The 16935-nt window shown below is 41.8% G+C and overlaps 1 protein-coding gene across 2 annotated transcripts in view; it reads right to left on the bottom strand.

The window, feature by feature from the left end:
• Nucleotides 1-3499: 3499 nt before the first annotated feature.
• Nucleotides 3500-16935, bottom strand: part of WDHD1 (WD repeat and HMG-box DNA binding protein 1) — a 29116-nt gene continuing 15680 nt past the window's right edge. For both annotated transcript variants that reach the window (XM_072338888.1, XM_072338887.1), the window contains exons 14-26: nt 15845-16086; nt 15225-15362; nt 14793-14949; nt 13135-13249; nt 12156-12287; nt 11579-11796; nt 9973-10103; nt 8264-8317; nt 7355-7398; nt 7063-7215; nt 6488-6621; nt 5273-5408; nt 3500-4545 (exon numbers count right to left, since the gene is read on the bottom strand). In XM_072338888.1, the coding sequence (XP_072194989.1) occupies nt 4345-4545; nt 5273-5408; nt 6488-6621; nt 7063-7215; nt 7355-7398; nt 8264-8317; nt 9973-10103; nt 11579-11796; nt 12156-12287; nt 13135-13249; nt 14793-14949; nt 15225-15362; nt 15845-16086 (1855 nt within the window). In that variant the 3' untranslated portion in view covers nt 3500-4344. The remainder of the gene's footprint in view (nt 4546-5272; nt 5409-6487; nt 6622-7062; nt 7216-7354; nt 7399-8263; nt 8318-9972; nt 10104-11578; nt 11797-12155; nt 12288-13134; nt 13250-14792; nt 14950-15224; nt 15363-15844; nt 16087-16935) is intronic.

A 16935-nucleotide genomic window follows, 5' to 3' on the forward strand; every position in this document is an offset into this window, starting at 1 on the left:
GACCCCTACACACTCCCTCCCGACTGAGCTCGGCGGCCCGCTTTATACCGCCCGCGCCGCTCCCATTGGCTGGCTGTGCTCTGACGTCACGGCCCGGCCCGCCGCCGGCACACGGCGTGTCGGTGTTTGTGCTCCCAGCTGCGGGCAATGGGACGCGCTGCTGGGTTCGGTCTTTGGCACCAAAGCGGTTTCCAGAGGTACCCGTGTTCCCTTGGCACTGCTTGGGCCGGGATTTTATTAGCAGTTCTCTATTAATTAACCCCGCTGGGCAATGAAGCCCACTAAGAACTCCTTAAGGGAACCGCAGCTGTGCCATAATGGCTGGGAAGGAGCTGGGCAGCCTTTCTCCAGGTCAAGCAAAGCCATCTGGAAGGCATTTCTTAATGCAGTCTGTGCACCGACAGCTGTCACACGGCAGAAATAAACCACACGCCGTATTTGTCCCCCGTTGCCTCAAGTAGGAGCGCCGTGCTCAGCACTTCAAGTCTGAGCTGACACATTCCTCCCCCTCAACCCATCCACGGCAATTTGTGCTCAGGCAGGACAGCAATGCAGATCGATAGCACCATTAGCACCGAGCCGCACGTGGCCCCAGCACAGCCCTGCTCAGCTCTCCATCCCAATTCTGAACCACGGATGGCTTTTGCTTTTACAAGTGGAGCTCGCTGTGCCCGTGCATCTCTCCCCTCCATCGCTTCCCAGCCCTATTACCCCAGGATCGATACAGCCATTGGCAGCGAGGAACACAGCACTAGAAATTGCTCACCTGCATTTCCTGGCTCTTTGTGTCCTCTCGAGTCCTGTGTCAAGTAGCTCTTCACAGCCCCAGGTAAAGATCAGCGTCGTGCCTGTCTGTAAGTAAACAAATGAGTTTCCATGTTACAGGGCTTGGAAAGCCAAAGAAAATATTCTCTGGGAGGTGGACGCACGTCTTATTGCTTTACAGCACAAGTGTGCTTTGCTCAGAATAAACGTCTGGCTTCCTGTCAGCCTGGCACTCCCCTCTGAAATCAAACAGGTCTGCAATGCTCCAACATGCCAACTTGGCCATTTATAGATCTTTGCCAGAGATAAAGGGCTTGCCATGCTCTCCAGCTGCACAGCTCCGGAGGTGGATGGATGCTCACTGCTTTGAAAGGCCAGCAGGCTGCAGCCACTGCTTTCAGTCTTTTTCTGCTGGTTTTTAGCAAGGCTGGATGCATCGCACAAGTTGACTCTGTTGATGTACAAAGGAACACCCCACGTGTAGAACAGGACAGCAGGTTTTGGCATGGGGGTTGTCTTCAAGGTCAAATAACGTGATGAAATGGAAGAACACAGCAGAGTCAGAAGCAGAGTGAAGGAGAGGAGATGCTCTGTGCTCCTGGGATGCAGAAAGGAGCTGTGACATCCCAGCAGGCTGAGAGGCAGCAGCACTTCCCATTGCTGCACTGCAGGCTTGGGGTCTGCACGGAGCCCCACAGCTGGGAATTAAGTCCAGTTTTGAAAGAAAAACAGTCGGGTGTTAAGTTTTCCTTAGAGATCCATCCCGTGTTTTCTGGTGGGTTTGGGTTCATTGTTCTGTGAACACCCGGCTCTGCTTGGCACTGCCCAGCCAGGTGGAAGGCTCCTGCCACTGGGAGGTTATTTGCAGCTCTGCCTGCAGCTGGGCAACGGAGCGGAGTGCAGCTCTGATGGAAGAGCTGGGGCCTGGAAGCAAGGCAGGTGCTGCTGCTGATTTTGGTGCTTAGGAATTAAATGTCAGGGTTAAAGTGCTGCTCCTATTTACACCTCTCCACTATTTTGCAAAGTGGAGGACTGTAAGAAGGGCACACCAGCACCTCCAGCCCCCTACCTCCGAGATCCCAGCTGTGATGTACGAAGCACTTCTGCTGCTGCTTTCCAGCCCCGTGCACAGCAGTGAGACTCAGACTTTGGCTTCCAGGCTGTGGACATTGGATCTGATGAAACCCACAAACAATATAAAGCAAAAATTAAGCCAGGAGAAAAGCAAACAGGAATTGGGGACTTGCAAATGGAATCCGATGTCCTCTCAGTTATTTCCATGAATTCATCCACTAAATCCAGGATTCTCCCTCAGAACAGACCTTTGGTGTGTTTGTTCAGACAAACGCGATTGCAAAGATCCAGCTCTCTGAAACCAGCCAGAAAACTCTTCTGCAAGTTTACTTTGGATGTTTCCTCCCTCCTACAGGAGCCAAAAGAACTTTGGATGCTTTGTGGGACCAGCTGTATCTACCCGCTTCCGTTGCAGAGCAGGAACTGTGCTGGATCTGTGCAATTTGGAGATGTGAGGTAGCAAACAGGCACAGTCCCAACAGCTGGATCTACAGACCAGCTCAGTTCTGTTTCTCTTTCCCTAGCAGCACTCCTTTTCCCCCACAACAATGCCACTGCATCCGAAGTTACCAGTCCGCATCCTGCTCAGGAGGAGTAAGGACTAAATATTTCACTTCATGATACATGCCCAAAGTCATTCAATCTGAACATCCTGCTTTTCAACGAGGGATTTCCATCTAAGTTATTAAAATGGCTTTTATTTTCCCCCCCATCATCATGTGGGACACTCAGAGTACATTTCTAAGCCAATTCCAGACTCTTATCTACCTGATTTTTCAGTTCACCTTTTAAGCCTGCAAAGGACTTAAATGAGGTATAAATGCTTTGCTCAAGTACATGACCCAGCATCCCAGGGTGGGGGTGGGAGCCCTGAGGAGCCACTCAGCTCAATCACTCCAAATGGGGACTTAATTTCTTCTTGTATTTCGGCCTGTACAAAAGGACACTGGGCAGGTAGCTCAGCTTGAATACTGAGATGTCATCCATTCCCACTCACCCCATCTCCCAGGACCATGATGAGGACTCTAAGCTGTCATCACAATGGCCTAGTCCAGCAGAAAAACAACATTACACAGTTCACCAAACCCACAGTGATTTTCTATCAGGATGTTTTTCTTACCACCGCAATCCTGTTTTTCTTCAGTAAACCCAAATGCTGAAATATGCCTCACTGCCTAAAAGATTCATCCCGTGCAGTCACCGATACCATCATTTCTTCCCAAAGCATGCAGACAACTGTTGGAATATTCCTCTACTCTTCTGCTCTGTGTCAATACAGTCCCTCTGTGTACACATACACTAATTATTACTTGCAGCCTACTGTCAGCATTGAACAATAACATGAGAATCATAAGAACAGTGGATCTAAAAAAGGCATTTAAATTAACGGGTCTTCAGATTATTCTCTACTTGTGCTGTCCATCCCAGCTGACATCGTGACCTGCCATTTTCTATGTACAGGGAAAATAGGAGTGGTTGTGGTTTTTTGCAATGTACAAAAATCTCTATGAATCTTCAACCTACAGATTTCAATGCTAAAAACGTCTTCCCAATGGAGAATCATTTGCCTTTTCAGTAATAAAATGAAGAGAAATGAAGAGTGAAAACAAACAGAAAAGATTTGTAAAGCCAGAGGAAAAAACAAAAGCAGGGGGCTGTTATGTTAAATTGCTTTAATTTATCTAAAAAAAAAAAAAGGAGTTCTGAAACTTGAACTTGTTTCAAATGCATCCATTAGACACACTGCCTCTTCCCCAGAGGAGGGTAAATAAGACTGCCTTAATGTCTGTTTAATTACAAAAACCGCCAAGGAAAAGAACGATCCCGTTTCATTTTAAAGACAAACACACAAAACGATGCACACGATTTCAAGTTCTGAGCACCGAAGCACAGACTGGGAAGGCACATCTGTATAGTCTGCCATGGCTCGTTTTTGCACACCTGATATTCCTAATTCAGCTTCGGTCCTACCTGCTCCAGTTTTCTGTCCCAATCTGGGTCAGGCTTCTCAGTGACTGCCTCACATGCTGAAAGCGCAGCTGACCATCAGGAAGATATTAAGTCGTCATCTTCCCTTCCTTCTCATCCCTTGGACTGTCCTTCTCTTACAAGTGTTTACAGCAGGCAGAAGGAATGGTACAGAAGCCATGACTCTAAAACCATAGGACAGTACCTAGCATACGCTCCCCAAAATGACTCACCTACATTTAGCACCAAATATTACAAGCGTGCAGACTCATGGCTACACCAAACTGTGGAACTGCACTTCTAGATAACAGGTCCATTAGTATTAGTTTTCCTGTCAGTCTTTACACTAGCAAATTGCAAAGAGACCTGACGAATGGATTCAACATTTCTCTAAAGAGCTGATCATAAAATACGTTCTAAAACCATTTGGAGCAAGGCACTCTCTTTTTGCGAGCTCTCTTTGAGTGCAGTGGCAAATTTCTGAAAACACTGGACAATAGCACTGAGAAAGCAGATGCTGAGAAGGCACCACATTTCTTAGCTCTGTTTGAATGCAAAAGATGACAACCTGACGTTGGTGGACTGATCCAAAGGCTTCTTCTTTTTGGATGCATTTGAGTCCTCTGATTTTTGCTCCTCGTTCTTTTTCGCCTCATCTTCAGCAGCTGTGGGACGCTTTCTTTTTTTATCTTCTGTGAAATCATTCACTGCTCCACCTTTTGCTTTCTCAGTCCACACCTGTGAAGAAAGTACAGTGTTAAATAGAAAATGGCATAGGCTGCAGAATACACTGCATTATTTTACATGCCCTCTTTCTCTGATTGTAAGGAAGCACTGGAGTAATTCCTGTTAAGAACTAAGAGAGACTGCTAATCAAGTTGAGTAAAATGTCCTCACTTATTTTTTTCCTAGCAGAATTCACCATCAAAACTATCATTCCTTTGAGCCTGCATATGAAACTGAAGGCTTTAATGGTCTGGACAAATAAGAAAACCAAAAGGCTTTAGAACCAAGCCCCAGTGAGTTAAGTCTCACCATATCACTTTTAACTCCCTCCCTTCTCATTTGTTATTTCAATTGATTACATTTCTCCCAGATGCCCCATTCTGGGAAAGCAGATTTCTGCTTTTCTTTATTATTTAGACATCAACGCAGTAACATAGAATCATCACAGAATCACAAGGTTGGAAAGGACCTACAAGATCATCTAGTCCAACCATCCTCCCATTACTGTAGCTACAACAAACCACTAAACCATCTCGTGTAGCTCCTCAGCCAGATGCCTCTTGAACACTGCCAGTGACAGCAACTCCCCACCTCCCTGGGCAGTAAATATGTCTATGTTTTAGATCATGGTCCGATTTAAAACTTAGATTCCTGAGGATGGACAACAGTGGAATTTAAAGGAAAAAAAGGTGCTAACTGGAAATAATCAAATCATTTGGTGGAGGAGAACATTTCTTACCATTCTTTCTTCTGATGACAGAACCCTAAACCGACTCATGCCTTCTTTTATTACTTCTGCTTCATTCAGACCAGGATTATCTGTTAAAATGTTTGCTCTGTTCTCTTCTAGCCACATCTGGAAACCGGTCTTTGGTCTAAAACAAGCGCAGAAAAAATGTCAGTTAACGAAGGCTACAAGAAAAGCACACAGCACAAAATAACATTTCTAAACAGCACTGGAGAGGGTTTTCTGTTCTCAAAAGAAAAAGCATATATAGTCAGAAGTTCCCTTTCTCCTCCTGCAGTATGCTAACAGAACATGCTGACAAGGCAAGACTAATCCAAGCGTTTTTATTAATTCTGTGATATATGTAGAGATGAACATTTCAGGTTCAGAATGATAAAGGATAATGATTCTCTTCCTCTCTGACAAGGTCTCCCCAACCCAAAAATAGAGCATATATTAGCAGGTTTCAGCTAATCCTTTTCACAGTTCTCTTTGTCACGTGCTTTAGAACCTTATCTGTTAAGGCTAATGAAAAGAGTACTAGTTCAAATGAATAATAATTTCATTCAACTTCCTCAGTTAAATGAAGTCTAAATGAAAAGTCGTTATAATAATGCAAGTTTCGTGAGGACTGGGACTGTAGAAAATACATCTGCTCCAGAGGAATAACACGGATTAAGAGTGATAGCTAGAAAGAGATATATTGCTTAAGTGATGTCAGCGTCTTGCTTTCTTTTTTTCCTTAAAAAGTGTATAAATACTTTGACCCGGGTTGGAAGGGACCTCAAGGATCATGAAGCTCCAACCCTCCTGCCTGGCAGGGCCACCAAACTTCCATGTTTACTAGATCAGGTTGCCCAGGGCCCCATCCAACCTGGCCTTGAACACCTCCAGGGATGGGACATCCAGAACCTGCCTGGGCAGCTGTTCCAGGACCTCACCACTCTCCTAGTAAAGAACTTCCCCCGACATCCTTCCCTCTTTCAACTTAAAACCGTTTTCCCTTGTCCTGCAACAGAAACTTTATCTGCTCCATCACTATGAGTGTAATAAGCATGTTGTCAAATTGCCACAATAACAGCACCAGTTCTCTGTTCTTCTGAAGAAAACTCACAAACACGACAACTTCAATCTTGATATTAAACCACCTTGGCTAGCCCAGTGTTTTTTGGACTTGCTGTTCTATCAGTATCAGACTATGGAATTAAGCAGCCTCAATTCGCTCACCTTTTGTTTTCAGTGTTGTCCTGTGCAGTGACTTGGACCTCAGGGGACTCATTCCCTGCTTTTTCTTCTCTTTCTCCCAGTTTTTTTTCACTGGAGCCTGGTGTACGTACCTGGAAGAAGGACGCTGCTGAAGCCTGGAGAAGTTGGTGTATTAAAAGAAAATGAAGTGAATGAAAAAATGCAGCAGTGCCACCCCCAAACAACACACATCATAGAGCCTAACAAAACACAAAGCTTTTCCTAAAGACGTAGTCATCAGTTCCATGAATGGAACAACTAATCCAAAAATGTAACATCAACCGCTTGACTTCAGCACGGCAGACATTAACTTAACATTATTTAGAATAAAAGCAGGAGATTCACTATAGAATGTAATTTCTACAAACGAAACAACATTTGTTTATTCCTGCCCTGTGTTTGCATAAACTTCTACATTATCTTAAAAGAACACTGCCATCTACCATGATTTACTACATCAACAGGTTTCACACTTGATAAAGTATGGTGAAAGCTGGTGAAACTCAACTGACTGTTTTTTGCTCATTGAAGCAATGTGAAAAGACCAGAAGCGTTACCTGCTTGGATTTTGGCTTGGGAATGAGAGGCTTTATAACTGGAGGGCTCTGCTTGTTTACAGCTCGACTGCTAGAAATTTTCTTTGAGTGTCTGCTCATAGTGTCTAGAACATTGGCTGAAAGGACCAGTGGATCCTTTTTGTTGGATGACACCTGGCAAAACAAATAAACAGACACTTTCTTTATCCTCTGTCCTTCCAAGATTTCTGTGGTTGTTGTACCATAAATTCAGATATAATCATCTGCTGTGATTTTCAGAACGTCACAATCAAACCAGCTTCAAGATCCTTACCTTGAAGGGATTCACCCGTCCTTGGCTGCTTGATGCAATTACAGCTATTAAATAGGAAAGAAAAAAAAGAATGTAAAAATGTGTGTGTACCCAGTACACACACTGTAGATAAGTAGATGAAAGATCGATAAGTAGATGAAAGATCACTAGCCTCATCTGCAAAAAACGTGGCTAACACTCATTTTTCATGTTTCAGCCTCTGTTAGTTGAAAATTAAAGATGATGAATAGATCAGAGGCATCCACTATCCCACACCAAAGCAAAGAAGCTCCCCTTAGGCTTGAAAGCATTTGGATAAAAAGAAAAGCACTTTGTTAACTGCGTGAAGGTTATACTATACATCCTCAGCTATTATTAGTCACCAGAAAAACCACACTGGATCTACAATTACAAATCCATAGGAACACCCATTATTTCCTCAATTTCCATTCCTATTTATCTTGCTGGAGGATGGCAGGAGAGAAGAAGCAAGAAAGAATAAGAGATTGTATTCTGCCCTGCCTGCTAAACCAGACTCACAGTCCTATGGCAGTGTTACTAACCGTGTTCTGTAAGTGCAATCAATGAACAGATCTGCAATTATGAAGACAAATCAAATGAGTATTGCTCTACTTTTTGCCTGTCTGAAAGAACACCTTCAGGACACAGCCAGGCAGATAACTGATTCAGCACTGGGCAAAAGCAAGGTTATCAGCATAGTGTTGAAGAGCATCATTAGGTAAAGATGACATCAACAGGAATAAGGAACCTCTTAAAAATGTGAAAATAACAATCAGCATAAGTTACTCCTTGACAGCACCGTTAGGCACTGCATTTTAGTAGCAATGGGAGGACATAAAATATAAACAGGAGCAGATGTGGTGAAGCATAGCAAAGTTCTTATACTGGAATAAATGGAGATTTACTCACCAGACTTAGGAGTAATCACCTCTGAAGAGGCTGCTTTGGAGAAAGGATTTGGCCCTTTGGAATAAAAAAGGCACAGTTAAAATGTAATAATATAACCAGTTAAAAACAAAACCCTAAACACATAAGGAAGTCATAGGAAACCAATCTAAATCTTAAAGTATATCTATTTCTTTCCAAATTGTGCACACACTTTTACAAAGCCATCCATCTTCTTTGCCTGGATTTATGTTAAGAGTTGTATACTTATGTCTTAAACCTATTTGCTTTTAATTAGAATAACTAGTCATGTCTGAATGAGAGAAGCAGAGTTTTTAACTAAATACCCAACAATAAGAGATAGACAACTATAAAATATGCCAATACTGTAAAAAGTAAATATAAATAAATACAGTAAAGCAGAAAGCAATAGTTCTGCTTTCTAGGTAAAGCTATCTTTCCATCCCTCCATCTTTTGTCTCCTCTTTTGGAGGGAAGAAGCTAACATGCCCTACAGACCAAGTAAAATGAGAATAATCACTAAACTCGTTTTGCTTTTCTCCTCTATATCACCACTCAAAAGCCCCCAGATGAACACTTTCAGTACATAGGAACATACAGCAGGATGGGAAAGATGAGGAGCTGAATGGAGACAAAGTAAAAGGGAAAAATAACCAACATCTGCCAGTGGTAATGACAGGAACATCAGAATGCTGCAGTCTGCCTGACAACTCTTTCACAAGTAAAAGCTCAGATGCTGAAGAGGGAATACTCAGTGAAACGTTTGTCCATCAATTCATCTCCTGCAAGACTTGAACTGAAATCAAATAATAGCATCACAGAGTAACCTAGTACATTAGAAACAGTGTTAGACAACAAAAAACCTCACCAGGGATCCCTTAAAACACTTACAGACAACACACAAGTGAGTTGTGACAGAGCAGGAGATACACATTCATTTTGTTATTCTGCAGTGACTGCAGGCACACACTGGGCTACAGACCCTGATCTGGTGGGCTCCATCATGCAGGGAGGCCTGGTAACAGGAAGCTCATAAGCAGCTGTTTCTGTGTGTCACCCTGTTAGACCTGCTGCATGTTTTTTTCATGTGCCAAAGTCTAGATAGATTAGAAACCACCAGGCCTGTTCTAAGAAGCCAGCAGAAAACAGAGCTCCCAATCAGGGTGATTGCTACAGTTGCAAACTTTCAGAACTCAGTGGAAAAAATGTAATTAACTTCTACTGAAGTAAATGGCTTCTAAATTGAAACTCATTTCTTTGTCAGGTGGTGTGTGCCTGTCTTTCCTAAATTTTATGTTAAAAAAAGAAAGAAAAATCAAAAACAGAGAGAAAAGTCCACTGCTTGTTTGGTGCTATATACTGTGAGTTATCCAAACAAAAAGTCATCCAGAATTCCTTATCAAGTCTGTGAAAAACATATCTAGATAAGATGTCTTGATAGGACAAAGGGAAACGGTTTCCAGTTAAAAGAGGGGAGATTTAGAGTGCATATCAGAAAGAAGTTTGTTATGATAAGAGTAGTGAAGTATGGGCACAGGTTTCCCAGACGGGTGGTTGATGCCCCATAGACATCCAATCTCAGGCTGGATGGGGGTCTGATCATGGTGTTCCTGCTCATAGCAGCAGTGCTGGACTAGATGGTCTTTAAGGGTCCCTTCCAACTCCAATGATTCTGTAACTTCCATCCCACTCAGAGAACAGATTTTTCTTACTCTGTTTAGGTACTTCAGGCGTTCCTTCTGCTTCCTCATACCCATCGGTTTCCTCAGCCTCTCCCATCTCTTGGTCCTGCTGAGCACTTCTGCCTGGCTGCCGGCCCCACTCTGCGGCAGAGGTGCTGTAACTAAACAGAAAGTATGCATCAGAAAGGAAGAGGTGCCTGGAACTTCACCACATTCAGACAGTAAGCTGAAATGAAGGAAGGCTAACTTACTTAACTAATTCAGGAAATAAGATGAGTAACATTTGACACTTGTTACACAACGCAAGGATTACTAAAAACAAAGTTTCATTAACCACTTCTGTTCAGCACAAAGCACTTGCAGTGGTACTCATGTAGCTCTAAGACAGACCACACAGCTATGAAACCGCCTGACTCTCACACCCACTACAAGTGCTTGCATCCTACTACAAACAGCTCTGCACACAAGAGCAAACACTCATACAGAAAGAGCAAGCTTTTGCCACCTTCTTCAGAGCTCACAACAAGCTTCTAAGGACACTTTGCCAGGAAGGTAAACACAAACAGAAGATACATTCTGTAATCTCCATTTAAATATAAATGCCTCTACTATCAGGAGTAATACCGGGATACTTCTCTGCATAAACAAATGTGCAGGTGACAACAGGGACTCATATGTTCAGTCTGAAGTTTAGGCAGCAGGTTTTCATGTTTAATCTGGTTATTTTCTAAATTCCTAAATTATAGTACGTTTCTTTTATTTCCCTCTTTACTGATTACTAAAATGCATGTACATGTAAACAAAAGGTTCATTTCTCTTACTTAGAATGCCCGGATTAAATTGATTGGGTGCTAAGAACAACCCAGTGTCTGTGATGTATTTCAGCCCTCAGAATGGTTGAAGTTGCAGACATGGGATAGCAACTCCCATTCGTGCTCCAGAGGGGGGCAGACCATTTGGCAAGGAGTTTTAAATATGCAGTTTCACACAGGAGAAAAGGGAAAGGCTATAGATAAGTCCCTCTGCTTATCGCTTCCTCTTGCTTAAAAAAAGCTACAAATTGCATACAGAAAATTGCTATGGGAGGACATTGTTTCTGATAAAACATTATGACATTTTTCTGTGTTATCAGACTGGTGGTTAGCTACTTGCTTCCTTCCAACCGCACCGTCCAGATGCCAAGCAAGAACACGCAGCTCCTCCGTATGTTCTACAGTTTAAAACAAATTCAAAACAACAACAAACAGAGAGAAGAAAATAAACTTCTTTTGCCTCCAGATAAAACAGATGTAGGTACAGGAGGAAAGGCAGGCAGCACAGATACAAAGAAATGAATGCACGGCAAACCTGTAATATTTCACTTGTTTTGAAGAGCTGGGATTATAGGGTGAGGGAATAAGACAAAGTGAGATACCCTGAGGTAGCTGAAAGAAGAGGGGGCTGCAGGGAAGTAAAAGGGCTTTAAGATGGGTGTGGATGAAAGAGAGGTAAAAATGTAAAGAGAAAAAAGATAGGTTGGAGTCAATCAAAGCAATAACCAGAGTAACTTTGAATCAGGTCCACTTTGCCTCTGAAGCCACTGCTAAGAAATCAGTAAATACATTCCCAGGTTTTTAATCCCAGGAATCTGCATTACCCAGCATTCATGTGAGCTTGGAAATCCTCCTCCTCCTCTTCATCTTCCAGTGCTGTTGCCAACTCGCTTGCTTTCTCCACAGCCATCTCGCTGAGTCGCTGAGCTAAATTTAGTCTTCGAGAGCGGGATGCATACTTGATGGCTAAATTCACCACATTTTGTGTCATGAGGTCAGCAAGTTCCACACAGCGGAATTCACGCTCCAGTTTACAAGAAAGCTGAAAGGAAAAAAGCCTTGAGAGCTCCATACTGCAGTGACAAAGCTCTCTGAAAACTACAGGGCCAGAACATGATGAGGCTTCATGTACTTACTGAATAAGGACAAACTGCCAAAAATTATCAGCCTTCTTTTAGAAGGTTGTTTTTTCTTTAATTTCTGGTTAAGAAGCCTTCCTTCTTTCTACCCTGTGATAAGCATGAACAGCATGAACTGCCATCCACCTCTTATTGCATTTGGGGAGTTCACTGGATGAGCCAAACTTCCACTCAGAGAACCACGTCAGAATTAAAATCAAATGGCATCCACTCAAAATAAAGTTTCAGGGATTATTTGTGTTTTTGATTTCCTTGTACTTACAGCAAACAACTTCATCAAAAGTTCCTGCTGCTCCTTCACTGGCTGACTTTTGGCATTTTCATCAAGCTCATAGCCATTCTTTGATAAGTAATCCACATAGTTGTGAAATAGAACTGAACGCCAGTATTGCTCCTAAGGAAGAGAGAGACATCCTGAAGGTCAGGTGGGGGTAAACAAGGAAGCTCTTAGCTCAATGCCTAACAACTTGCAAAGGATTTTATCATTCACTCTCAAATCTTTTCATTTTATAACGATGGTAGACAACTCTCCTGAAATGCCAATGCCTAGTGAGGATAAACAGCCCACACTAACATCCATCTGCAATCTGATCTGAACAGACTCCATGTATTCTAACATGGCTTTCAGTAGGATGATTCTCAGACTTTGCTACTGGCATAGGCAGTTCTAGAACAAATTGATCATTTTATCTTGTAACTTCTGTCCCACAGCAAACTGGAAGAATAAAGAATAAACTAATAATAAAGCTCTGACATGAATTAAAATGAGTTCATAAAAGCAAAGTACTTATTGAAACTCTTTACACTTCTATCAATGAGAATAAACTTCCAACAGCACTAGACAGTCTCTACATTTGAGGCCAGCATTTCACGTTCATCTCTAGTTCGTGTACTACAGCCGAACCCCACAACATCTTAATACTTAAATTAATTACAAACTGGATAATTAATTTACTTTTCTAGATGTTCTCCTTTATTGGTCAGAATGTGATTACTTGTAAATATAAACCTGGTGTCAACTCTAACAGCTTCATTAGGTATTCTTCTAGAACCAGCTGTAAAGCAAAACAAACAGAAAAAGCCACACAAAAGCCTGAACTCAGATAACCTCCTTAGCCAGGTGCCTTATGCAGAGTCTGTACCACTCTCTTCTTTGCAGAGATGATTAATAGAAATCTTGTATAATCCCTACAATGCGGATGTCTAAGACTATCAGCTGTGGTCTCAACATCATTCCATACCTCCATCTGCCCTTTTTCTGTTGTAACTTGGCAGTAAGGAAGCGTAAAGGATAATATTGCTACTGCAGGACGTGGAAGCGTCGGAGGGAATCGGGCTCCTTTGCAAGGAATACACCTGGACGTGGGAAACAAAAAGCAGATGCAATCCTCATCATCTAAACCATGTCTCCTAAGAAGCAAGATACTTTAAGAGGATTTGGTCTTTAAAAAGTAGTAATTAAATTACTGACTTAAATATAGCAAGATGTAAGATTGCATTCTAAAGGGTTATTTTTACATTGCAACCAATAAAAGATTTTGAAAGCAGCAAGGTGCATGCTGCTCTTGTTCACATCAGAAACTCCCAGTATGGCACAGAACAGACGCAGATCTCTATCTCACACAACACGCAATTTGACAGCAATTACAAAATGTAAGTGCAGTTTATTAAATGCAGAATCTACCAAACAACAAAAAGCCACTGGAAAAAGAGTAGGCACATCAATTGCTTATTCTGATGGAGGTTTTGGATTTAACAGTGATGTATTTAGGCACATAGAGGGTGAAAAAAAAAGGGAGGACATGCAGATGCACATATACTAACAACACGGTCTTAACGCTTCATTAAACTAGTGCTCTGGTAACTATCACTTAAGCAAAACATTGATTGGAGAAGAGCTGTGTTTCCAGCAGCACCAACAAGCATTGACAAAAATGTCTGGTTTCATAGCTCTAAGCTAATGTTTCAAACACTAGGGGAAAAAGAACAGGAAGCATTAGTGCTCTGGCTATCCATGTTGATTACGGCACATGTTGTTCCTACAATAACCCTCCCCCCTCCTTATCTTCAATATGCCGGTGGCTTTGAATAAAATGCCCTTTGCAATTCAGAGGTCAGCACCATCCTTCTTGGAGCAGAAGGACAAGACGACTGACTTGCAGCTGACCATCCCACCAATACAATGCATCCTGCACCTCCTCGGTGAACCGCATGACCAGCAAAGTGAGACAGCCTAAATTTCAGTAAGATGTAAGTTGATAGATTCTGATCCAGTGGGAAAAAGACATGTAGTTCTGAATAAGGCTAAACACAAAGCTTGGCAACTAAGCGTCTCTGATGCTTGTTAAAACTAAGAGGAATACTCACATTTTAAACTAATGGCTCACTCATAGCTGAAGAACTACTTGATCACATCAGCACTTACCCAAAATCTTTCTTCATGACCACAGTTTAAATATTAACATAATACCAGATTGTTCTTGTTTATCTGTGCCTAACAACGTAGGTTAGTTACAGGATTTGAGTCTTCTCAAAGGGACAAAAGGGAAAAATATAGTTAAAAACTCAGAAATTAAAAAATATATATATCAACAGCAGGAGAATCCTAAGAGCAACCATAAGCAAAGTGCAGTCTGACAAATATGCCTGCATCAGAGACATCATTTCATAACAAAGCACACATGCCTGTCAGCCAAGGGAAGAAGCTAATATTAGTTTGTTACACATCATAAAACTAAGAGTGAACTCAAAACAAACTGAGTGACGAAACATCCATGCCGGATTACATTCATGAACTAAATTTATTACTGTGTACAGTTATCTGTTTTAGTAAAACTTATCTCCAGTTTCTTTTAGTAGGAGGTAACAAACAGAGCGTTCCCTTTGGGGCATATCTGACCTGAGCTGCTGGGGGTTTTCATGGATGCCAACGACCCAGTAATGATCAGATTTTCCTTTGCAATGCTCTCGTGTGTTACACACTGGAATCCAAGTGTTCCCAACTCCTCGGTTCAACATCCTCACAATTCCCTCAGAATCCACGTAACATGGAGTACCTGTTGGATACAAATGCAGACCATTAATCTGACAGGCAACTAATTATGACGTGGCTGAGTTTGAACTGGTGGATACTGCTGGGAAATGACGTTTTACATAACTCAAATTCAATATCCTCTCATCCGAAAAGCGCAACCTTGCTGGGAAACTGCTTTCCTTAGAAAGAAGCGCCACCTTCTGAAAGCCAGTGCTACTGCCAGGGAACTGATTCCAGTTCAGGACTTTAATTAATTTTATTTCATTAATTTTATTTGCATTTAATTTAATTTCATACCTTCTGCTGAGAATCCAACCCACACCAAATAGGATTTCTTTGTAAGAGAAAGAGGGTCTCCATGCAAAATTTGTCTCTTTTTCTTTCCTAGCTCCACCAGCTGTACTCCAAGGCACTGGTCTCCATCAAATCCAGTACCTAGGAAGAAGTTGTTCAAAGACTATGTTAAAAAGTGAACGGTTTTGTCTCTTGGCTAAATTTAGGTAACTTCTGAATCAAAACCTAAGTCTAGGGCAGTGTTATTCACAAATAAACTACCAGACAAGAGACTACTTGTCACTTTGGACATACAAAGTATGCTTAACAACTAGTTCCTTAATTTCCTCGAGTAATTAATCATGGCATGACTGAAACCTACGTTTAATCTATCTGTGCTGCTGTTATAAAATTCTCCCATTCTCCACAAGTTAATCTAGGCATCCCAATATAAAACATATGCTTTACTGTCAGATGCCAAAGGCTTACAGGTTGTGACAGTATAATTGTCATCAAGAAGACAAGAGGGAAAAGTAAAATACTTCTGATGACTACACACAAATACAGCATTTGAAGCCAGTAACAGACAAGGAATGAAAGCATAAACTCAGTTCAAAAAATAAAAGGTCAGAAGGGAGAAATACCTCTGTGATAAATAATCATCAGCTGCTCTCCATGTCCTGCCATAGACACCACTGGACCTGGGAGACAGAATATCTCTTTCTGAACTCCTCCAACTGTAAACAGTCGAACCAGCAAGGCACTAGTGGCACAAGCAGCCCAGCCCTGACCTAGACAGATAGCTTCAATATCTTCATCCTTTGGCATGTCTACTGTCCACTCCTTGTTTGCATCCCAGGAGCTAAAATAAATACAGTGGAGCTTGCTGAAAGAGAGTAAAAGAACAACAGGTAAGTAATTCAACAAGAAAAAATAAATAAAATATCTGGAAACATACCATGCGCTTCAACTACACCAACATAACATGTTTCCATCAGAGACCTGGAATGTGTGACTCTCATGGAAAGGAACAATGTCACCTTACAGATTACAAGGGGTCATTTGCAAAGCCCTGCTCTTACTACTCAAAAACCAAAGAACCAACTTGAACTCCAGCACTGTAGATTCAGAGCCTCTGAAACACAAAGTGGAGACACTTCAGAGGTCTGAAAGGAGATTTTTAGATGGAAATAGACAAGTCCTGTGCTTAATTAGCACTAACAAGAATTGAAGGTGTTCAGTACTCCTGACTATAAACCCTTATTACACATCTGTCAAAGTACACTATCTCTCAGGAGAAAAAAACAATAAGACCTTTGGTTCTGGCATCTTAATAATTGAAAACTGTCTGTAACCGATTCACAGACAGCCCTACTTCTGACAGATAACTCACATGTTCACCTCACTTTGGGGAAAAGAAAAAAGATGAAATTTTCAAAGTCAGATAATCAATACATACAAATAATATTCTCAAAGGCAAACATTGCTTTTCAGCCTTTCCCAGTGCTGTACGTGCCAGAATAAGAAAAAAGTTCTTCCTTCAAGATTTTTCTACCAAAAAAAACCCCCAAAAACAGCAATAGTATTGCTGCTCTTAAATGTTCTCAAACACTTCACATTATAATTCTTCTCATAAGACTGCGGGTATCTCCAAACATCTCCCCTTAGCTACGCTATGAAAAGAAATAGCACAGACCTCACAATTTATCATTGATCTGAGCAGACTGAAAGACTA

This window comes from Excalfactoria chinensis, chromosome 5 (genome assembly GCF_039878825.1).
Source record: "Excalfactoria chinensis isolate bCotChi1 chromosome 5, bCotChi1.hap2, whole genome shotgun sequence".
Classification (NCBI taxonomy): domain Eukaryota; kingdom Metazoa; phylum Chordata; class Aves; order Galliformes; family Phasianidae; genus Excalfactoria; species Excalfactoria chinensis.